We start from the raw sequence: 22,848 nt of genomic DNA on the forward strand, positions 1-22,848 counted from the left end.
AATCATGCATAAATATGTTTGTTCGATAAGGCAAAGCACGGTAGGTAAGGTAGGTGTATTGTACCCAAGCTAACAAGAGAGAGGGAGAGAGAGAGGTGTACAGGTACTAGTGCTAGTAGGTATTGATGTGTTCCTTTGAATTGGATCAAATCCGTCAAGTCTGTCCAGCCAAATAAACAATGGCACGCACGCCAGGCCCACACCCACCCAACACGACTGTTTGCAATGCAAGCAACTGTCCATCTCCTTATCTTCACTCCAGAGGGGTCATCCCATCACGTCTGCACAAGTGGATTGATGGATGTATTCAATGTTGCTGGCTCAACTCCGAGATGCGATGCATGTGTTGCCATTGACGAGCAAATTAGGGTATTGGTTCTCTTACATTCTATTCTATGCAGCTCACATGGCCACAATCAAACGCCTTCTCCATCGTTGCGACCCCAGAGTTTCACAGTTCGGTCATGACCACCACTGACGATCCATCTCGCATCTCTGCTTACGTCCACGCTCGCTACGGGGCCAGTATGGCCGTTCAAGCTCTGCACCAGCGACCAGTCATCCGCCGAGAAGATGTTGACCTTATTGTCGAACCCACTAGACACGAAGAAGGTACTGGATTTCTTCGGGAGCCGATTTCCCTTATCGTCGAGCCCCGGCTGCACTGCACCCTCCAGGGGGTCGTCCAGCCCCTTGTACCACCGCAGATCCGACACCGCGCTCTTGTGCGCGCCTATGCCGCCCGTCCGCTGCACCTTTCTGACATCCCAGCACTTGATCCAGCCGTCGGCTGACCCTGTCAGGACGCGGTGGCCGTCCGAACTCCAATCAAGACCGTGGATGGGCTTGATGTGGCCATCCTGATGACCGTCCAGGATCATGACTGTCCGTCCTGAACGCAGATCCCAGATCCTGCCGATACTGTCCAGACCTGCGCTTGCTAAGAGCGAACCATCGGTATTGAAGCTGATGGCAAATACACCCCTTGAGTGACCTTCCTGTAGTAGTAATTCTGTCGTAGTCTCAACATCCCAGAGCCTCCATGTCGTGTCCTCACTGGCGCTAGCCAAGTATCGGCCCGAGGGATGGAACTCGACGCGGCAGACTCGTTGAACGTGACCTTCCAGTGTCGAGAGTGGCGTGTCTTTCTCCAAGCTCCATAGGTTGACTTGGCCTTCGGCGCCGCCCGAGGCCAAATTGACCGAGCTCCGGCTGACTCCTCGCTCGGGTATCGTTGCGCCGGGGAACCAACTGATGCCACTAACTTTGTTGGTATGCCCGCGTAGCGTACCCTTCTCCTCTAATGACGGTATCTCGATCAGTTTGATGCTGCCGCCCCAGTTGCCTGCCGCTACCATCTCGCTGTTGGGCGATATCCTCGTCATACTGACATGCCTGTCGCCTGCCGTCTGACTGCCTTGCAGCTCGAATCCCTGTAGCCTCTCCCGGACCTGTTTACGGAACTTGACGTGCGTGCGTAGAACAATGTTGCTTTCTTCCTTCTGGGCTTCCAGCCGCTTCTTGGCGCGTGGCAGCGAATACCTGGCGATATCTTGTCGCGCCTTGAGAAGTTCCTCGCTTCCCTGTGTGTAGAACTCTTCCTCCTGGTCGTCTGCGTCGTCGTCGGCATCCTCCATCTCGACGTCGGGCGTGCCCTCCTCGCCTCCGGCCGCGGCCGCCTGCTCGGCTTGCACGGTGAGTAGTTCGCGTAGACGGGCTCTCCGGTCGGCGGGATCCTCTCCGAAGAGGGTCATGGGTTCGCCGAGCTCGCGGAGCTTCGTGCGCACGCGGCCATCGTCTGTGGGCACGGCTATCGTGTTCGCGAATCGTTTGCGCTCGAACTTGGAGAGGATGGCCGAGGCCTTTTCGGGGGCTATGCCGGCATCTCCGCCAGGAATCTCATAGTCATGGTCGGTTTGTAGATCCTCCAGGGCGATAGTGCGGTCCTGGGGTTGAAGGTTAGCTGCTGGCAGTTGATTGCAGTATAGCAGGGCAGGTCGTACCTCTGTTGCCTCTTCCACATACGCCTGACGCGAAGGGTGCATCATCTTGGCGGTGGTTCCTTGAACAGTAGGTCTGACCAGACTATCTGTTGTTGTTCGTCGCCTCGAGGAATTTTGCGGGGGATATTTTGCGGAAAGAAAGCGGTAAGATGCATCGACTGAAGGCTGTCGATACCAAATTCCAGAACTTGAGGATTTTGAGGCTGGAGCTAGGGGAGTGAATGCAGAACTTTGGTGGGGCAGGCCAATGCAGCGAAATGGCCTAGAGGCAACTTTTTACAGAGGGTCTTCGGCGCTTTCACTACTGCAGTTTAGCATGCCCAATGAGGCTCAGGGGGTTCTTACAGCTTCAGTTCTCACTCACAATCAACTGAAATGATTTATTCATAGACTGATGAAATAGCCTAGGCAGTGTCGCAAACTGATGGATTCTCGCTGAGACAGCATATGATAAATATCCAGCTGTCAATACCTTTCAGTGCTAATCATATTGATCGAAATATAAGGTCGTCGTCTATCCATAAAGCTCAAAGCCGACCAAGTCAGGCGCATAAGCATCGCCCACGGCAGCGAACACAACTTCGTTCTCACCCGCCACAAACCCATCAACCTCCACCATCAGCCGTCCCGTCTCGTACCAGTCCCCGCCCGAGATCGGGAACGCCCACCGCTTGCCCTTTCCGCCATTGACGCCGATGGTCATGTTGCGCGTGTTGGAGCCGAAGTCCCAAGCCGTCCCCAGCGCCGTCTCGTAGTTGATGAAGTCCACGCCCAGCAGCTTGGCGCCGCCGCTCGACGCAGTGACGCCGTCGAAGCGTACGACCGCATCGGCAGCAATGTTGCCGATCTTCTGCCCCGTCGGCAGGCACTCGCCTTCGCCGCAGTTCACCACCGTGGCTTGGGTCGTCGTTGCGTTGCCCGCTGCTGAGTAGTAGCCGGCCGAGGCGGGGGCCGCGGCTTCGATGATATCCGATAGGATCCAAACCTTCATTTCGTGGCCGGCCAGGGTCACCTCTTGGACGCCGCCCTCGAGGGGACCCAGGTCTTCGGCGGCCCACACGTCCCGGACGGACTCGGCCGAGGCCACGCCGGCGGCCGCGGGATCGATCTGGACTGTCTGCGTGTCGTTGCGCCAATTGGCAATGGCGATCACTTTTCGTTTACCAGACAGCTCGCCGGCCCATAGATCCCATTCCTCCTCAGTGTAGCGGCGTACGAGCTGCGCCTGCTTTGCAAGAGCGTCCTGGTTGATCGCGATGATCTCCTTGTTCGACAAGATGTCGATGGACGCCTGCCCGGCCAGGTCTGGGTCCACGGGACCCCCGAGCATCAGGGGCGACTTGTTGATGGCCCACATGCTGAAGTGGAAGCGCTCCTCCTCGGCGGACAAGGCATGGAGACCGACTCTGTTGCACCTGTATCAGTTTCGGTCTTTCGGGTAGGGGGTGTAGGTGACTTACATGAGCATGTCCATATCCGCAAAGGCGCCGGGCTTGGTGTGCCGATAGTATGGGACTATCTCGTTGGTAATGCGCCAGATGCTCCGCCAGCCGTTGTAGATGTCGTTACTCATGCGGTAGGTATTGCCAATTGCACCGGCCCTGGCAATACGTTGTCAGTGATATTCAAGGGTGGAGATCTTGCGTCGCTCACCATCCACCAACGTCGTAACCAACACCCCATTGGCACACGAAGTAGGCCATGTTTCTCTCGAGAGACTCGAGGATGTCGGCCATTTTCTGGAAGCGGGTTGGCGCTATCGCCTCCTCCGAGTGGTAGTCCACCATCGTCGAGCCATTGATCGGATAGCAATTGTCGTACCTTGCACCAAGTTTAGCTTCTCTGCAGTTATTACACAACTTGCTTGGCCCGCTCACTTGAGTGAATCGCCGCCCCATTCCTCGAATGCTTGGGCGTCTTGTTCCTCATAGCCTGTCTCAACCAAGTCAGTGGAGGGAGACCGGGGGTTGGTCGTCTTGTCTTACCCAGGCTCGCAGGCAAGACCTCGCTGCCACACTGCTTGTAGCCGGCTCCGCTATAGAGCCCAAAGTCAAGCCCGAGCCCGTGAATGAACTCTCCCAGGGCCTTGCCGCCGCTGGGGAACAGTGTCGTGTTCCATTGCAAACGGCCCTGCTCGTCGCGGTCCTCGGCGTTCCAGCCACAGTCGGTTGTTACAATCTTGTAGCCTAAGGCGGCGAGGCCAGTGTCAATCAATCCTTGGGCGTTATGGTGGATGATCTCCTCCGTGGGCTCGCATGCATAGTAATTATACGAGTTCCATCCCATGGGCGGCGTAGGATAGCGAAAGTTCTTCGCTAAGGCCTGGGAGCCCAGGAATAGGATGAGGAAGACAAACATAGCGGCAGAGGGGACCAAGCAGTTCTTACGCTCTATTGGCCTGGGAGAGTATCGACAGGAGAGGTGCACTCCCTTATTTATATCTCACATTACCGGCTTCAGCAGCTTTCTCCGCGTTTCGGGTCAAGGAACCGAGCTCTAGGCGAAGAAGGTGCTCCATTTGAGGCCAAGGAACCCACCTCAGGAGCGAGGGAAGTTTATCCATCCTCTCATCAGCTTTCTACAGCACGTTAAGCAGTAACTTTGCGGGGGAAGCGCGCAGCAAGGATTCTCCACCAGAGGTAATGAATGACCAGGGTGAAAGTCGGGTGGGTTTTCTGCAGCGTTGGAGTAACTACAAGCGGGCCTATAGCAACCTGTTCCGCTCAGGGTCGTATTGAGGGTGCTCGGGGATAGACTTGTCGTCATGTGAGTTTGACGAGTGCCCAGAGCTGATGCTATGATGATGAGATGCATAGCTTCTATAGACAGAAGATCAAGTTTTTGTGGAAAGGTATGGTATACTGTCATCCATTTTTGGTGACATAAGTTTCGGGCGAGACCTTTGATCAGCTTGCCGTCCTAGGCAAGGCCATAGGAAGGAACCCCTATCTTGAGGTGACCATGGCTGCCACTGAAAACCAGATATCCGCAAAACGTACAACTGGCCATGGACCATTTTGCTTAAATGATATGCGTTCTTATATTTGAACCTAAGGCCTGACATACCACCATGGCGCCCCAATATAGCGATATGTGTAGCATAGGTTCGTCACTCCCTGCCAACGTTGGATGCTATTGCCTGGGCGGCGAGCATGTGCTGAGTTGGTGAGGCTCGCTTGATATTTAAAGACGGGCAAATCACTCATCGTATGTAACAATATGTAGGGAGAAAGCTATTGAAGATTAGGCATTGTAGATAGGCGGACTGCAAAGCAGTGAAGATGCGATTTGACGTGACCCAGTGACTTGACCTTAAGGCATACTCGTGATAGATGCATCAGGTCGGGGATGATTAAGTAGAATTACGTTTCATGTTAAATATGTGACGCTGGTATCAAGATGGCTAAAATTTTCTAGGACAGCAATCGTGGTTCGCAAGGCTTGGGAACTGGAGCTGGGCACATGAGCCAGCCAGGCAACGACAAAAAAGCTGTCTGTTTGCCTGAGCAGCCAACAAAAAGGAACTGAATTAAAAAAAGAGCTGCAAAACCAGATTTTGAACCATTGCAGATTGAATATATTTCAATTCAATACAATTTACCATTCTTGCTAATACCACTGCACCACATGACCAAAAAGGGGGCTCCACCACCGTGAAGCTATCACCATGCCCGCCGGGCATCGCCTTACCACCACCGCAATACCTCACCCTACAAACTAAAGCATAAATAATATAAAAAATAAACAAAAAAAGGAGGCCAAGACAGGCCCAGGAGGTGTGAACAGTTTGCAAGATCACGATTAGTACCGTCGGACAGGCTTTCGGAATTACACCCGGAGGACACCGTAGGCCATGGCACATAGAACCCGCCACTTAAGGCTGGACCTCCCAGACGAGCCGGCTTTAAGAAATCCTCTGTTATTAGGATTTAAGTAGCTCTGCTGGTTTGGTTTGCTGGTTCCTGTTTAAAACCCCAGGCATCAATGGAACAATAAGGACCCCGCCAGGTCAAAGGGTGGTTCCTGGGGGAGCAACGCGCTCACTTGGTCACCTAGACGCGTCAGGGCAACCAGCCGTCTTTTATGGCCGTACCTCTTGACTTGAACTCCAGAGTTGCGTGACTGCCGCAGATACACCTAGCCACCAGGCTGGGGAGTTCAGGATCAATGCCAGCCGCCAGGTATAATATACCTCTATCTACCAGCTACGCAAGTCCACCCCACAAAAGAACCGCACACGAGGCCTCTGCTACCGCCAGTTTCTGCCAACATGATATCTCAACACTATGGGCTGCGTCTGCGACTCTGCGTCCTTTAAGGGGACGTACTATATCAACGATCCGCCATAGCGAATGCCAACTCCAGTACGGGAACCTTCAACAAGGGATATTGTCTCAGCGTCACTGAACGAACCTAAGGTGGACATTTATGTCGAACGAGTAGTCAATCAAACCTTGCACCTTCTGAATCGCAGGGCTCGGTCATCCAAATGCCCATTTGACAAATGAAACAAAGCGGTCTATTTCTTCGACAATGCTACCCAGGTAAATAGGCATTGTTGCTGGTCAACCCCATTGTAGAAAGCCACCACGCTTCACACAAGCACAAAGCCAAAGAGGAAAAAAGGAATACGTATTTTATTGATCTCAACATAATATACAAATCGAACAAGGCTTTTGTAAACCTGGTCGCCACAACTGCAGGCCGAGCATATAAGGCAAGTCGTGACCACCGTTCCGTTGTGTTTTTTCCCCCATCAACATACGGAAACACTACACTTATACCACCTACTCCTTTCACACCATCACAATTTACATCTGCTTCAAAATGCCTGGTTCATTGTTGGTTCGTCAGCTCAATCGGACTATCATCCGATTTTACAATCTCCAGGACCCTAGACTGCTTTCCGAGGCCATAGAACCGACGGATGCGGAACTCCGCGCTCTCAGGTATGACCTCCAGGACCTTCAACGCAGATGGGATGATAACTCTGCTATTCACGCAAGCGTCGGGATCCTTGACGATATCCTCCACCAACTGGCTGTGCTCCGCCCCGCTGTAGAGAGCAATCCAGCCGACGAGCGCCATCTTTTGCGCTTTGCGATTGAAATTGGTGGACGGATTACCGTTTTGTGCGGCCATCTTCATGAAGTTGACCATATTTTGGAGACGAAGAAGAACAACGTCGGCTCCGTGTTCGAGTCGCCCATCGAGGTATTCATTTGTGGAATGTCTAATCAGACAAAGGAGGTCACTAACAGTCTCAATGAAGTCTATAGGCGTGACTTCGATAGCTGCCGCATTCCTGCGATCAAAAGGCTGATCACCTCGCACCTTGACAAGGTCGAGTCTGGCGTCAACAGGCTCACCGGCCAAGGTCATGATCATGGCTCCGTTCAGTCCATTCTGCGCTTCATCGCCATGGCTAGGCTCAGGCTGGCAAAAGTCCCCGACGTTGTTCGCTCAGACTCTTCCGGTCCGTCGCTTCTCGTGGCGGTTTTCGACCTTTTGGCACTCGGCGAGATTATCGCGGAGAAGGGAAAGGTAGACACCGGGTCCGAATATGACCAATCCGAGGAGAAGCTGGTGCGGAATATTGATCGAGCGATCCATGATTTCGAGCTCTTTGCATCTGACTTGGTCAAGGTTAGTGAGGATCAAGTTGAAGACCCCGCCGCTTAATGCCGATTAGCGGTCCGGATACGAGTTCTACATGGATGTCGTGTCCGTTGCTAGACCCGAGTGTGTGGGCGTGGTGACAGTATGGCGTCAAGTGACAGCCTATGATGGCTAAGCTCACAGGGGGAGGGGAGAGAAAATGTAGAGACGTAGGTAGTAATTGTAGGAAATCAAGCCTTTCATCACTAACTAAAGCGCTTCGTGCTAGGGGGAAACCTCTTTACGTGATCTGCCCATTGTCAATGCCAGTAATTCGTAGCGAGTTGTACAGCAGTGCTAGCACCATCCATCAGCTACTCCTCGTTGACACCAACCTCTCTTTCCCTCATCTCGTCGTAGCGCCCCCTCCCGGTCGGCTATCCACATAATACATCACACCTGGCTTACACGGCCCCCTAGATATTTGGTCCCAGCGAGGGCCTTGCGATCCATGTTGTCGACGAAGCCCTAAAGGAGGATGCTGAGAGCGAGACCATCCGACCTCGGCGTCTCTTCACGGCCGGGTAGTGCGGTCGCTGGTAGCTCATGAAACAAACGTGGAGAGGTGATTGCAGACCGGACACGAAAGGGTTGGGTTCCAAGTTTGGCGTCGGCTCTGGCATCGAACATTTGGAAGGCGTTGACGAACAGCTGGGTCTGAAACGGACGGGTGTTTGCAATGTCACTAACTGAGTAGTTGTCCCACTCCGGGTCTGTTGTCATGTCCCCCTTCCTCAAGCCCTAGACGTGTTGTAAGGATGTTGGTAGAAGGCCACGTTCTGACTATCGATTTTAGATAATGATACTAGAAGAGATAGGCTACCCATTTGTGGCGAAGCAAATTCTCCCATCCTTCGTTTTTGGTCATCATTCCCAGAAGTAAAGTACTGGGACAGCAGGTGAATAGTACACTGGCCTCCTGCTGTACTCAAACCCTATCTGGTATGGCAGAAATGAAAGTACATCGGCGTCTAAGATGTAACTGTCGGCCTCATCATCCAAAAAACTTGCCCGCTGCAGATCGTAGGCTCCTTAACAGGCGCTGTTGTCCTTCCAGTCTATGGAACTCATGATGCTGCGATACCGATGGTGATATTTTGTAATCCAAGGTTGATATGTCTGACTTCTTTGTAACATCGGAAGCAAATCTAGAGGTTACATTTGAGGATCTTTCCCTTTGTATAGATCCCGACTTGTCAATTTTAGGAACCACCCAAGGGGGTGCGGATCCTTGGTTGCGTTTTTGGTTCCGATACATGTAGTAGACGGTAGCGAGACTGAAGCCACTTTCAAATTCCTTTGGATATCACTCATCGTGTCCTGGATGGGAATGAGGTAACCGCCTCCGAAAGCATCGGCAGCGACAATATGCCCGTAAACCTCAAGTGAATACTCGTCGACAACCCATGACCCTGAATCTCCATCAACAACCTCTTTGTGTGCATCAGTATAAATCTTAAAGAAGAGGCTGGAATCTGGGCCAAACAAACCTTGGCATTCGTCCAGGTTGATTATCATCGCATCGACGAAATCAGTCCCTGGACTCAGAAGCAGGCGCGAGGGCAACGCCGAGATGAACCCTGCCTTGGGACCCTCTGATCCGCTAATCATCAATGCGCGCATACCATGTCCCTTCTTGTCGTGATCAGTGCAAAACGACGGGGGCTTGAGCTCAAGTGACAGTACATCTCCCGTCTTGGACATGGAGGGTAAGAGATTAGGAGCATAACTGTCCAGCTCGATCAACGCCCAGTCGAGGTTTCTATTCGGACCATCAACAAGTTGGTTCTTGGATTCGTTACTTGTTTTCGCTGCTGAAGGTGTCTTTATGGTACCTAGTCTCCATGACCATGGCGAAGACCAGGGATCTGTACAAGGTTCTTGGCATGACAGCGGTTCGACAGGTTTTGAAGTGGCCAGTATATCGGTGTTCACGAAGAGATTGCTTGAGCGATCGGTCTCCGTATCCGAATCAGAACCCGAGTCCGAATCGCTCCATGGCTCGCCCGATGATTCATCTTCATGGTCGATGGACAATGATGAGTTTTCGCCACCGCTGCCCTTAATCACATGCCCTGCTGTCAATCCATACAATTGAAACTCGCCGTTCTCATAGTCAACTCTCAGAATACCGCCAAGTGTTGCGCGAGCCTCGTATCCAGATTGGTGTCGAACCGTGATAGGGGTTCCACAGTAAGTGAATGGCAAAATAGACGGGTCATTATCCCCGAGAGGGGCGAGAACTTCTATCACGGCTTCATCACCTTTCTTTTCAGGTGGTCGCCCATATGCAAGGAATTCAAAACTAGGCAAGGTCGAGTCCAGATGTTGGTAAATAGCTCGCACAGCTTGTTTCTTGAAGAAATTTTGAATGCGCTTGCACTGGTCTTGAGATGCTAGAACGACGATGTATGGCTTGGCAACTTCCTGAGACGATCCCAACACCATCAAACGAATCGACATGGAACACTTTTTGGCCCCGGACTTGGAAATGTGCTTAAGTAATGGGCCCTCAATGCAGTCGTGTACGAGCGTAAATCGATCCAGTATCTTTTGATCAAGAGCTATGTCAAATGACTTTAGCGCTTGAACATCCTTTTCTGCAGGAGTTTTCGGTTTCATGTTCTGTGCTAGTCTGCCCATAGTACTAAAAGAACTTCTACTCGACGTTGTTGAGCCATAGGAGAAGGTCTGGTGCTGCGTAGATGCGTCTGAATCTTGCTCACTCGGCTCGGCGTCGGTAGCTTCATGCTGGATTGTATGATCGACGGCTCCCAGCTGTGCATTCCCATGACGACTTGCTCGACCTCATCGAGGCCATCAGGTCCCAGCCGATCAGAACGCGAACCGACCTCACAGCGGAATACTTCACCGGGCTCAAGAACGTAGCAACTGCCCCGCTGCCAGTCGATCAGCACCGTGCCGTGAACCTTGCTGTACAAGTCATCTCCATGGTCTCATGTACTGCTAGCAAGCGTGCCTCCGGCGGTATGCTCGAGCTAGGGAGTTTACCTATCCTGTGGCAGGACGAAGTTAGCTTTGCTGACTTCATGTTTTCCGCATTCCCTGTATCCGAACCCCGCAGGATACAGCCCGAAGTGAAGTTCGCTATTGCCGCAGCAAGACTGAAGAAAATTGCCGGCTTGCGGTTTGAACCAACCGACGACCTGAGGAATCATCTGAGGTTGGACTCGCAAAATGGGGTCGTGGTAATATACCATCATACCAGTGTGCTCAAAGAACACATCGCAGCACATGAGAAAGCTACAAGGAAAGGGTGAGTTGCCTTCCGTACAGCAGGCTCTATCTGCTATCTCCATCAGGAACCACTTCTCCTAGATCGGGGCTTACCTATAAGTGATAGAACGAGTTCGCATACAAGTGCAATGCTCGCACAAGTCTCTCGCGAGGTGCTGCATTCAATCCAGATAGTCTTGTTCCCCTTCAACTCGGACTCGGAGATTCTTCTCCGTCGCCTTGTACGCAAGGAGTCGCTCGATCCCGACTGCACGCAGTACGGCTTCGTAGTCGGCGGAGACGACTTCACGTACTGCTATTTCGGCTCAAAATTGATGGATCTATACGAAGAGGTCGATAACCCAAGCCCGCGAGGATTCATGGAGAAATGGTTTGAGCGCAAAAGCGGCGCCCGCTATGTGATGATGGCCACTTTTATCGGTGTCATTATTGCTGTGGTTCTCGGTATCTTGTCGCTTGCAGTAGGCATATTCCAGTCTTGGGTGGCGTATCAAGCTTGGAAATACCCTGTCTCTACAGGAAACTAGATCTTCTGGATCTGATGAAAGATCCAGCTGGATTGCTTGGTACTGTTGAGTTGAATGATTCTTGTATTCAGTCATGCCATAGACATGAACGCCTTCCACGCCTATGTAACGCACACTCCACCGACAGCTATGCAGCTGCGGTATGACACCAGATGGAAATGCAGTCAACCACTTGTCCGTCTTTGTAACCAGCGGCATGGGTCCTTGGAGGTTTTGTGTGTAAAAGACGCATAAGGCCATCGTCCCTGGGCGGTTCGACCTTGTCTTTCAGAACACCACCATGCTCATCCGTAGCGACCTCCTCTCCAGGGTGACCAAGATGTGCCACATAGGTATGCGGGTTCATGGCCCATGGTGGACCGGGCTCCTTTGGGTCCTTCGTAGACGGGAACTCCAGGCAGACGAGACGGCCAAGGGGAGCCAGCAGGTCTCGATAACGCTGCGCCCATGCAGGTCTAGCCGAGGGTGGTAATGCGCAACCGAACTTCACGATCTTGTGTTAGTTTTCAGCTTCTCATGACGACGTTGTCTCGGCAGCCTTACCGTATAGTCGAAGATGAGGTCGAACTTGCCCCCCTCGACACCAGACTCAGCAACCCAGTCCTGAGTGAAGAAGTCACCAACCAAGAACTTGTAGGTTCCACGCTGCTGCTTTACTTCTCCCTTCAGCGGGTAGACCTCGTCCATGTCGATGCTCTCGGCATTCTTGCGGGCCTCGGCCATGGCCCGCTCCGAGACGTCCAAACCCACCGTGTCGAAGCCGAAGGAGGCCAGGAGCAGAACGTCATGGCCGCGACCGCATCCCGGAACCAGCGCCGTCAAGGGCTTCTTCTGGCTTCCCAGGGTAGTAGCGGGCGGAAGAAACGGGAGCAGATCCGACAGAGCCATGCTGGGGCCGCCGCGATCCCAGGGAGTGCGCTCTTCCTCCCAGCAAGCATTCCAGCGCGAAGGGTGGTGAGAGAGCTCGGAGCCCCCGAAGAGCGCCGTGAGCGAGCGCTCGGGCTGTTGCTGCTGCTCTTGTTCCTGCGAATTTTCGGCCATGGTGATGTTATTGTTGGTGTTAGGCAGAAGAGGAGGTCAAGTGGACCGGCAGGCCTGACAGCTTCATGGTGGTTAACGACGAGAAGTGGGGTTATTAGGCATCTTCCCCCTCTGTTTGCCCTTTACTAATTGGCAGCATCGGTGGCGGCTCGGGATGACTTCGTGGACCACAAACACACGTTGATGCCAACATGATTATATGATTATCTGGGCTGAGGCCGACCTGAATTGCAGGATGTTCAGGGCAATCCTCCCTCTCCATTTTTGTTGTAGCTGCAACTCTCGGCCAAGGTCCTGTTCACGTTAAAGTAAACCTTACATATAGCTGCAAGGCCAATTGAGCCTCGGCTCAGCCCCACCTTCCTGCTGAGACGTTCATCCATCATAACACCCCAGATGAGACATCTCGAGCCTGTCGACGCCAACTTTCATGTTGTAAATAGAACTTGAGTACGACTATAACCATATTTAGCGTAATTTGGTTTGATTCATCTTGGATTTGGTCTTTAGTAAACATGGAGGCCACCAAGTTGTTTGATGTCAAGGTATCATTACCCTTTCCCGAGCACCTACCTGCCCCTGAAACTCGCACTAACATCACACCACAGGACAAAGTCGTGCTGGTCACGGGCGGTATGCCATTAAGATCTCGGTCGCATTCGAGACCACTCTTGATTATCATGTATTACTCATCTGACCTCATCTGAAAACTTCACAGGCGCCAAGGGCATCGGTCGCATGATCTCCCAGGGCTTCGTCGCCAACGGCGCCAAGGTCTACATCAGCAGCCGGGACGCAGCCGCCTGCGAGACTGCGGCGCGGGAACTCACCGCAAAGGGGCCCGGGACCGCGATCGCGCTGCCAGCAGACCTGGCGTCGCTGTCCGAATGCGAGCGCCTCGCGTCGGAGCTGCAAGGACGACACGGCGAGACGAAGCTGCACGTGCTGGTCAACAACAGCGGCGTCGCCTGGGGCGCGCCCTTCGAGACCTTCCCCGACGCGCAGTGGAGCCGCGTCCTGACGCTGAACCTGCAGCGCGTCTTCACGCTGACGCAGCTGCTGGGCCCCTTGCTCGAGGCCGCCCAGTCCGAAACGCCCGACGCCGAGACGGGCTGCCCGTCCCCCGCGTCCGTCATCAACATCGGCTCCATCGACGCCCTCCGCGTGCCCCTGCTCGACAACTACAGCTACTCGGCCGCCAAGGCGGGGCTGCACCACCTGAGCCGCGTCCTCGCGGCGAAGCTCGGGCCCCGCGGCATCACCGTCAACACCCTGGCGTGCGGGCCGTTCGACACCAAGATGACGGCCTTCGCGATGAAGACCATGAAAAAGGACATGGAGGAAGGTAACCCTATGGGCAGGATCGGCGCCCCTGGCGACGTCGCTGGAGCTTGCATCTTCCTGGCGAGTCGGGCTGGGTTAGTTATTTCCCTAATATCACGCTCAGGGTTCTCTTCGCGAGCCGCACTTTTGCTAATAGTTGACCAGATCTTTCGTCAATGGTGCCACCATTAATATTGATGGCGGAGTTCACCTCATGGCCCGAATGTAACTTCTAGCTCATCTCATCACTGGAGATCAACCTGTGTGATATCCACAGATCCGTGACGTGGCACTTGCACAGCGGCTAGGTTAAGCCAGGCTGTTAAATCAATGCCCTGGTAGTGTAGGGTCTTTTATCTCTATGCATTTGGGGGTATACACTTTTTTTGTTACAGCTTGGCGCGCCGGCCTTGCACATAATCTACAATTACAGCCAGTATATGTCGGATATCATCGTAAATCATTTCATCTACTCATTTTCTCGTCCCCAGCACCTCGAGAATAGCTTCTTCCTGTGCTCTACCAGAGCTGGGAATTTCAGCAGGGAGTCTCGCAATCTTGTATCAGTCCAATCCAGCCTGTCATCAAGTAACAGATGCGTGTAAGCAAACACGGCAGCATCAAAGAGACCTGGCCGTGGGCTTCCGAAGAACCATTCGTCGGACCCCAGGGCAGCTGACAATGCCTCGAAAGCCTGCTCTGCACCAATATATAGAGCTGTTGGGGGCACTCTGGGGGCCCCAATGGACCGAAGTACTTCGGTTTCGGCGGCCCGGCGCAACTTATGCATTATCGTCGTCCGAACGACCGTCGACGATGAACACGGTTCTACGTAGAGCTTGGACAGAAGCGCATAGTTGCCGGGAGACAGATACAGCGCGTATAGCCAAGCATTCCGTATCCGGTTGTCGAGCAGTGCCTGGTATGCGTCTAGCTTGGACCCTGCTGTATCCGCGAGCTTCTCAGAACCCTTTTCGAGCGCATATCTCTCCAGCTTGTTCGACGGGACGGGTGTTTGCGACGCAGCATCCGCAGAACTCGAAGGTGGGATGAGGAAGGGTAATGCGCCAGTCGGTGAGGCGTGGTTGGTCGAAGGTGCTATGCGGAACTGGACTCCGGCCAGCTTCAGGAAAGTCTAAGGTAGGTCATTAGCGACGCGGGCCTAGACTTCCGCAGGGTAGGTACTCCACAAACCTGCCACTTTAAGCACGAAGGGTTGTAGCTGGGCAATCCCTTCAAGGCATCCTGGTCGGAGCCGAAGACATAGAGGACGGGGAGCTCTCTGTTGGAGGGCGAACGGACAGGCAGCTCGTTGGGAGCATATGTCACTAACGGAAACTGCTTGAATACAAGCCGCAGAGGTTCTGGTATCGTAAACCAGCTAGACCGGGGAGCAGTCCGGTGAGGAGCCGCAGGAGCTGGGGCGTGCATAGATGAGGTGGTGGTTGCCGGGCCAGGTGCTGCTCCTGCTGCTGAAGAGTGCGACATGGCAGGACAAAAGTTGTGTGTGGTCGTATGCGGTACCTGATTCCACGATGCCCGTCTACTGGCGATTGGTCTCGAATTCGTTCCAGGCAAGCCTTTGCCAAGATCCGCTCAAAGTGCTGGCAACCACGACAGCGATGCAATGCAATGCAGCCGGGCGCAATGTTCCGCGTACAAAATTGTTGCTTCGTTGCCGAAGCTCTTGCAATCCCCACTTCCAGCAGCTGTGCTGTTAACGGCCCGTTGTGGCGCCGACCAACGGTCCAAATTTTGGACGGAGAAGCTCAGGTCCCACATTTCCACCGGTTACCCGGATGGGCATCATCGCCTGCTTGCAGATACGATACAGATCCCAAATGGTTACATAAATTTACCTACATGTAAGTACCTACAGAGTGTGCAACAAAAAGGTGGGCAGCTGTCATAGCCATGACCAGTTGAACGAATCGGGCGCTGTGCATTGCTTCTCTTAAGCGATGGGTTTGGCATGTGTGTACGAGTCTTCCCATCTCGTGATGTTTAGTCGCAATATTGTTTTTTGGGGGGGGGCGGAGCGCTAACAGCTCTTGAGAGAAATTTGATTCCCTCTCCCTTTCTCCGTTCTGTTCCGTTTTGGACAGCAGCCATGCCAATCCCGAGTTATCTTCGCGCGACCCCACCAGCATGCCCACAGCTGCACTCCCCTTGGACTTCAGGGTCCCGGGGCTTGCAGGGGCGGAGGCATGGGCGTCAAGCGTGTCCGACGATGCTGGGCGGAGAATTGATTGACTGCTTGCCTCACTCATGCGCCTGATTGACTCTCGATGCACTTTACTTAACACACATGCAGGTGGCAGAAGACCGACAAATTTATTGCCCACGGTACCAGTTGTTCCAGTCGACTTGTCTAAGACCTAGCTCATCCCCTGAGTCAGATGGCTTCTGATTGCTCATTTAACTGGACGAACACTTTGACTCCCCAATGACGATCACAAGCCAGAGTCCGGGGACATTGCGGGGAGGGACAGAGAGCCCACCTACGTGGGGGTTCTGGAAGACAGAGAAGAAGAAAAAGATACAAGCCAAAACAGGCTGGACTTGGTCCTGCTCGATCCTTATCTCCAATTACCACGGGCTGACGGGTACTCACACACTACAAGGCATGACATGACCTAATGCACATGCAAACACTGTAACTACCTTCGTCCCTAAAACCACATGCACTTGCAACTTGCTGTTGACACTGACCGAGTGCCATGAGAGATCGCCTGGATCGTCTTGGAACCAGCGCCAAGACGCAGAAACTCAGTTCCAAATATCAACAACAGAAGCTAGAGCAGTCGAATTGGAGAGACAATCAAAGGACGGTGAGTCTAAGCGAGTATGCAGACAATCTATTATCGTGATGCAGGCCTGAACAGGACATAGCTTATCGGTCGAGACAGCCGCTGAGCCGCGCCTATGAGGACGTTAGCCGACTAGCCCGAGGATGTCGATACTTGCTCAGGCACTCTGCCAGCCTGGAGCCTGGTGTTTGCACGCAACGCAGGTAAATCCAGCCTAGCTAGCTGTATGGTGATGCAGCTGAAGCCCAAGGTTCCCCCCTAAGTCTGTTCGATGGGTGTTCGATTTCTCGATCTCCCATGTACACAACTGGAGAATCTAGGCTTTCAGCCTGTCTGGCTGGCATCAAGGTTCCCGCAGCTGAGCTGAGAGCCGGATGTTTGTGGTCAGGCCAAGCTATCATTCCTGTGTTGGGACGGTTTCATTTGATGCCCGGGGGTCAACTCAACAGTGCCCGTCGATATCCATTCATATCTTCCTCCAGTTGGGTAAGGGGACTAATTACCTAGGTCGCATGCATCTATCTTCGGTGGATATCTCCGGATTTCGAGTCTGCATGAGAAGACCCAGATAATCGATTCCCCCAAACGGCCCGGCCAAATACGGCCGTTCTCTTCTCTGTTCATTATTCTAGCCCCATTCCAAGCTCCATTCGCATCGTGAATAATCATCTTCTGCATCTCCACCCTGGTTACGGAGGAAACAGCGAGGCAGAGAGAAAATAGGTAAAAAAAGTAATAAAAAAGTGAAACGGGCCTTTCCCGGTACTCCGCCTTCGGTAATTCTTTATCTCGAGTCGGGTCGAGGGGAAAGAAAGAAAGCGATCCCGGCTTGGTCGAGTGCTTGTTCTTCTTAATGCCCAGCCCTCCGTCCGCAATCAATTTACTTTGTGCTCCCCCATCTCAATCAATTTGATCAGTCATTCAGCCAGCCAGCCATTGTATCTCGTCGTTGCATTGGAAGCCTTTCCCCGTTCCCCGCTTATACCCCCAAACTTGCCAAAGGTTCCTCTCGAGCCAAGCAAGCTGCCGATCCTGCCACTCCATATTGAGATCCTGGATGACATATACCTGCCCGGGGTGAATACCAAGAACGCGATAGCCAATACATCATCGCTGCTCACATCCCACGTACTACCCATCCACAATCCAAGGGCTGGTGATCATCAACGGCCATCACGACTCAAGTCCATTGAAAGCCTTGTCTCACATTTATCGATCGATCCCAAGTCAGGAGGACCTACTTCCTTTGTTTGTCCCCCTTTCTTCCTCATTCGCAACTTTCTGCCTCCCACGTTTCTCTCTCTCTGCCCTCGACAACCAAACCTTCAGAAAGTGTATCCTTGTCAAGTCACAAGTCACATACAGTGATACATACTTTGCCAACCAAAGCCAACGCAACCTTCCACTCTCTTCGTATTATTCTTTTTTGAAGAGTGAAAGAGAGAAAGCCGCAATCGCTTTTTCGACTACTCGTCGCAAACAGCCCCATCTTGACAAACAAGATCCTCCTCTTCGAGACAGCTCGCGAGTACCCGTGCAGCCATACTAGCAGCCAATACACTCAACCGAGGTGATTGCCTAATCCAGCCGGAACCCGACCTTGTTCTGCCGTCGTACGATACAACCAAGGCAATCTCGTGTTCACAGTCGCCCGATACCATCACAAGCGTATCTCGGGAAGCAGCAGGCGCCACAACCTTATTGCTGCACCTCCAGCGACGACTACTTGACCCCCAGCTACTCCGCAAAATTTGGAGAGCATATATAAGCTGCTGCAACTGTCCGACCACACTGTCGCGCAACAGAGATCTGACCCCCTTCACGAGGCAACACACTCTGAACTCTCCCGCTCTCGAGGCACATTCTCTGAAAGGCAATACAAACCTTGCGGGGTATCCAGATCCAATCGACCCAGGACTTGGATCAAACAGCAAACTCGAGAGACTCTTTGCGGTTATTTCGGCCGAGCCTCCTCATCATTGTCACAGCCGCCGCCACCCTCACCACCTAGTTGTCGCATACCAAGACAACCAAGCAAGGTCGCCAATATGAACGCCCCGATCTCTTCTCCTTCGGCCCAGCGCCCAGCGGCTACGGCGACATCCACATCAACAACACAATCAAGTTCGCAACAAGCATCACCCGCACACAGCTTCATTGCCCCTCCCCCGCCGCCGACGAGGGAAGTGAAACAGCCCAGCACTGACGCTTTCCTCCGCGACTTCAACCTTGTCGCCGAGGCGGCCAAGCGGGCGCAGATGGCCTGCCTCATGCGCGACATGGAGAGCATTGGGATCTCATAATTCTCTCCCGCCTTTCGCCCCTTGCTGTTTTCCCAATGCGCTCAAGGGCAAGAGCTCGCTATGAGGATAGCGCGATGGGGCATCGGAGGCGCAAAACGTACGGCGCGTCCGAGTCCGGTAGGGCATGGCGTGATCGTACGCATTCTTTTGGAGGGGTGAATCTGGAGTGCCATGATGTGAGGAGTTCAATCTTTTTTAGTCCTGGTCCACAGTTGGCCTGGTCCCTTGGATAGCATTGGTAACACTCTGCTAGCAAGCCTTAGGGGGAAGGCACCAGGTCGGCCGTAACTCGGGGTATCTGGGGTATTGCATTGGCATGGCGCGTTTGTTTTTCCGGCATCTTTTTTTCACTACTAGGGGCATTGTTGGGTTGCTACAGGCTCCCTGCCCTGGTACCTAACGAGAAGAGTCGCATCCGCATGATCACGAAAAAGTGGGTGGTCTGAAATGGCACGCTTTGCGATGTCTTGGTGACCCGAGACGCGGCAATGCGCCAGCGGTATCACATCACGCATCGGCGCGTTGTATCCTGCCCTCTTCTTTAGATATCGGTCTCGTCCGATAGGGGCAGATGGCGTGTGGTTGGAAGTGGAAAAGCATCGCATCTAAGAATCTGCTATTTTCTTCTAGAACCAGTGGTCTGGCATTCCCCGTGGGCAATTCCCTTCCAATATGGCGTCAATGGCAAGGATTCCCCGGGTTTTGGTTTTGCCTCGCGGATGGCGGCGTTGGTGACAATCTGGCATCACATACTATTTTATCATATCCTACTACTAGTTATGGAATTGAAATCACTCTTCTCGCATATTGTCTTCTGAGGTCCATTTGCACAGGTGCTCCAGGCGGGCAGCTTCCTCTCTTTGGAGTGTCCAGTCGGCGTGTTTCAGGGGTCGGTGCTATTCTTTTGTAAAACGCCCCGTCAAGTAAATCTTAGGCAACTTGACTAGCCCTCACGTCATTGGTTTTCGCCTACCTTTTGCTGCTACCATCATCGTCTGCTGTTACAACTCCGTGGCCGGCTATGATCAGTTGTTTCATAGATTCGCTGACGTTTGCCAAGGTCTACAAACAGGATTGTGCTCTTGTGCGCAGTGTGGTGCAAGAAGATGTTCCTCTTGGCATCCCCGTGTCTCTCCAACTAGGATAAGCTGCGGACAAGGAAGATCGATTAAACAACATTCCCGCATCGTTATCGCCTCCCTAGTCGTGTTCTGTCCGAACCGAGCGTGGCATGCCCACTCCGAGGGGCGTAGATCGGAGGCGATAGCCGTAAGTAGCAAACGTCCAGATAAACCACCCTGGCGGATATAATCATTTCCCCGGGCGCGAGTCATGTTCCTTGCAGCGTGGCCAATCTTCCTGGATTGCATCATCACCCCGCGGTGACAGCAGGGCCGCGGTGAAGTCAGTGGCGGGGGATTGGTACATGTGCTCAGGGTCCAGCGGCGGATCGGCCGCTGATTAGCTCATGGTGCCGGCGAGCGCCATAGCGAGCCATATTGCAGCAATCTGGACGGAGTGTTGCTGGGGGTGGGCTTTCTTTCACGCACACTACCTCGAACCGTTGGTTCCTGCTATGCGTTCACTTGGCATCCGCGTCGCTCTCGAAGCGCCTTGGCCAGTCACCGCATTGGAATTAAAGGATGTAATGTACTGGCGTGGTCAGCCCAGTAGTTTCAGGTAACGGACTCATGATGGCCCTACGAAGGTCGGAAATTCAATGCCCACAAGGTGATTTCCGAGGAACGATATCTTAACATTCGAATCATACGCCTCTATGCGCGTTGTCTACAATGTACTGCTGAAATCACCTTTAGGGCTGATCCGAAGAATGCCCACTGAACATGTGAGCGTGGTGCGTGCAAAGCAGAATGGGTAACCAGGACGAATGGGCCGCGAGGAGGCAGACGAAGAGCAGCCTTTACGTCTCGAGAAGGAGGAAGGAGAGGAAGAGGAACGCGACACTATGTCCAGGGTTGAAGCCAAGGCAATCGATAACAAGCGGAAGATGGGCGTTGCTGATGCGTTGCCCGTTATAGACACCCCGTTCCATCAGCCAAAGCTAAATAAATATTCAGCAACCCAATGTGTCGGCAGCGCTGAGGGAGAAAGCATACACGAGAAATCCCCAAAGGAAGCATCGCTCGGTGGCGTGTATTTCTTGGTAGACTGCGACTTGGACCTAGATTGAAGTTATTCTAGGGCATTTGCTGGGAAAGAAGGAAAGCAGAAGAACAAAAAGCAAATAGGTTATGATCAGGATAAGTATTGGCGTACACTGGTGTCTTGCTGTGAAATGGGTAAAATACATAAGTCATCAACAAGGGGCATGTTTCAGCGATTGGGGTGCGCTCCTGGGTAAGGAACCATTATTTCATCATCAACCCTCAAACTACATACTCATGTAAGTAACTCTAATCAAGCAAAGACCCTGGCTACCTGTAAAGGCGATGGCCGCAAGTAGCGAATATCGAGATGAGTTGTACGAAATTCAGTACAGGAACGGAAGAAATGTCATGATAGCCTCCTCCCCATGACAAGTTTTGCCAATCCCTCGGAGCATGGCTACCACCCCTTCATCCGGCCTCCAGTCTGGCGTGCGCAGAAACACCCGTGCCCGAGACAAGGGATCATCACATCCCGTGCCCTCGCAGTCCACGTACACATCATAATCGCTCTCCTCGCCGGGCGCTAGGTACTCAAAGAACCACACGTCCTTTTTCCATAGAAACACTGCCTCCAGGTGGACGTTCCGGAGCGACGGGGTGTGGGTGAGCCGGCGCGCAACGGCCTTCAGCAAGGGAAGCATGACCTCGTCCCGCGGGATACATCGGAATTCACAGCCCTCTACAACGGACCCGAACTGGTCTTTGGGAATTTCTATTGACTTGGCCAGCGCTGCCGCCTCGTCGTTTCCCTGGTCGTTGTCATAGTATCCGGGCGGGAAGATGCCTGCCGTGTCCTGTGGCAGAGGCACGTCGCTGCTCTGGTCGTAGAGCCGGTCCTCGGGTCTTCCCTTGAAGAACCATTGGCCCGCGAGGCTACCCAAGCGGAAGCGAACTCTCATCCCGCGTAGAGACTTCCAGGAGGTATCGTCGGCCCCGGGGGGGTTCTGGGGCCCAGAATAACGTTGAATCGATGGGTCCTTCGTAGTCGAGGCGCACGATATTGCTCCTGCCCAGCATGGTGCACAGGGCGCTACAGAACGAGGTGCTGCCAGATTGGAGATTGGGATGGAATTGATGTTGATGTACAGGGTTTTGCACGCAGACGGTGGTTGAAAGATACTCACGGCACTGGCGAACCCGTGCATCTGCTGGCGGCGCAGGGCCAGGAAATAGGCTGGATCCTGGCATGGCCAATCAATACGCTCTAGGTTGGGGAACGCAGCCGTCAGTGTGACAAGGCTGGCTGCGTCCAGAGATCGTGCACCAGAGTGGACGTACAAGGACGTGACACAAGGGGCGACTACTGTGAATGTGTCGGCGAGGTGAATATACGAGTTGCTGTAACGCTTGCTGAAGAGATCCTGGCGTGCCCCGAAGCCAATTTTGTAGCGGTTTTCGTCAAAGTTGTTTTGAGTGGCGCCGGCCAGGAGCGAGTCCATGAGCGAGTACATACCGATGCCAAGACTCAGCTTGCCACTGGCCGGCTAGAGTGATAACTCTTTCAATAGAACTGATACATGATAGGTAACAACATGGCTGTTTGCAGCTCTGTCTCTTGCCGTTTCATACTTGGTGCAGTCTAGCCGGCTGTATAGCGGCAAGAAAATGTCCAGATGAAGTTCCCGGAGAACACCTCGAGGCGGGCTATTCGAAAAGGCCGAATAGAAGTCTTCCAGGTCATCGCTGGTGATTTGTAGGAGTTTGAAGGTCAAGGGCTCAATGGCTAACTACCAGGAACGAGACAGTGTAGCCAAGGC

General features: G+C 53.2%; 10 protein-coding genes across 10 annotated transcripts; 4 read left to right on the forward strand and 6 right to left on the reverse strand.

Annotated features, from left to right (window-relative positions):
- Positions 1-416: 416 nt before the first annotated feature.
- On the reverse strand, positions 417-2,048 carry PG986_012051 (U4/U6 small nuclear ribonucleoprotein Prp4; the record flags this gene model as incomplete). The annotated part of the gene is made up of 1 exon (XM_066848273.1): positions 417-2,048. One exon carries the CDS (start codon positions 2,046-2,048, stop codon positions 417-419), a length of 1,632 nt encoding a protein of 543 aa, XP_066694969.1.
- Positions 2,049-2,517: 469 nt separating this feature from the next.
- On the reverse strand, positions 2,518-5,075 carry PG986_012052 (uncharacterized protein; the record flags this gene model as incomplete). The annotated part of the gene is made up of 7 exons (XM_066848274.1): positions 2,518-3,409; positions 3,464-3,604; positions 3,657-3,824; positions 3,881-3,935; positions 3,989-4,393; positions 4,455-4,581; positions 5,070-5,075. The coding sequence occupies 7 exons, from the start codon at positions 5,073-5,075 to the stop codon at positions 2,518-2,520; spliced, it is 1,794 nt and encodes a 597-aa protein (XP_066694970.1).
- Positions 5,076-6,830: 1,755 nt separating this feature from the next.
- On the forward strand, positions 6,831-7,685 carry PG986_012053 (uncharacterized protein; the record flags this gene model as incomplete). The annotated part of the gene is made up of 1 exon (XM_066848275.1): positions 6,831-7,685. The coding sequence occupies one exon, from the start codon at positions 6,831-6,833 to the stop codon at positions 7,683-7,685; it is 855 nt and encodes a 284-aa protein (XP_066694971.1).
- A 1,131-nt stretch (positions 7,686-8,816) lies between these two features.
- Positions 8,817-10,283, reverse strand: PG986_012054 (uncharacterized protein; the record flags this gene model as incomplete). The annotated part of the gene is made up of 1 exon (XM_066848276.1): positions 8,817-10,283. One exon carries the CDS (start codon positions 10,281-10,283, stop codon positions 8,817-8,819), a length of 1,467 nt encoding a protein of 488 aa, XP_066694972.1.
- Positions 10,284-10,366: 83 nt separating this feature from the next.
- PG986_012055 (uncharacterized protein) lies at positions 10,367-11,446 on the forward strand (the record flags this gene model as incomplete). Its single annotated transcript, XM_066848277.1, has 4 exons — positions 10,367-10,397; positions 10,440-10,845; positions 10,891-10,938; positions 11,026-11,446. The coding sequence occupies 4 exons, from the start codon at positions 10,367-10,369 to the stop codon at positions 11,444-11,446; spliced, it is 906 nt and encodes a 301-aa protein (XP_066694973.1).
- Positions 11,447-11,573: 127 nt separating this feature from the next.
- PG986_012056 (uncharacterized protein) lies at positions 11,574-12,487 on the reverse strand (the record flags this gene model as incomplete). Its single annotated transcript, XM_066848278.1, has 2 exons — positions 11,574-11,939; positions 11,990-12,487. The coding sequence occupies 2 exons, from the start codon at positions 12,485-12,487 to the stop codon at positions 11,574-11,576; spliced, it is 864 nt and encodes a 287-aa protein (XP_066694974.1).
- A 515-nt stretch (positions 12,488-13,002) lies between these two features.
- On the forward strand, positions 13,003-14,039 carry PG986_012057 (uncharacterized protein; the record flags this gene model as incomplete). The annotated part of the gene is made up of 3 exons (XM_066848279.1): positions 13,003-13,120; positions 13,206-13,905; positions 13,976-14,039. The coding sequence occupies 3 exons, from the start codon at positions 13,003-13,005 to the stop codon at positions 14,037-14,039; spliced, it is 882 nt and encodes a 293-aa protein (XP_066694975.1).
- A 240-nt stretch (positions 14,040-14,279) lies between these two features.
- PG986_012058 (uncharacterized protein) lies at positions 14,280-15,298 on the reverse strand (the record flags this gene model as incomplete). Its single annotated transcript, XM_066848280.1, has 2 exons — positions 14,280-14,945; positions 15,005-15,298. The coding sequence occupies 2 exons, from the start codon at positions 15,296-15,298 to the stop codon at positions 14,280-14,282; spliced, it is 960 nt and encodes a 319-aa protein (XP_066694976.1).
- Positions 15,299-18,668: 3,370 nt separating this feature from the next.
- On the forward strand, positions 18,669-18,923 carry PG986_012059 (uncharacterized protein; the record flags this gene model as incomplete). Its single annotated transcript, XM_066848281.1, has 1 exon — positions 18,669-18,923. One exon carries the CDS (start codon positions 18,669-18,671, stop codon positions 18,921-18,923), a length of 255 nt encoding a protein of 84 aa, XP_066694977.1.
- Positions 18,924-21,414: 2,491 nt separating this feature from the next.
- PG986_012060 (uncharacterized protein) lies at positions 21,415-22,542 on the reverse strand (the record flags this gene model as incomplete). The annotated part of the gene is made up of 1 exon (XM_066848282.1): positions 21,415-22,542. The coding sequence occupies one exon, from the start codon at positions 22,540-22,542 to the stop codon at positions 21,415-21,417; it is 1,128 nt and encodes a 375-aa protein (XP_066694978.1).
- Between the last annotated feature and the right edge of the window lie 306 nt (positions 22,543-22,848).

This window comes from Apiospora aurea (assembly GCF_038362705.1).
Source record: "Apiospora aurea strain CBS 24483 chromosome Unknown utg000008l_segment0_segment0, whole genome shotgun sequence".
Taxonomy (NCBI): domain Eukaryota; kingdom Fungi; phylum Ascomycota; class Sordariomycetes; order Amphisphaeriales; family Apiosporaceae; genus Apiospora; species Apiospora aurea.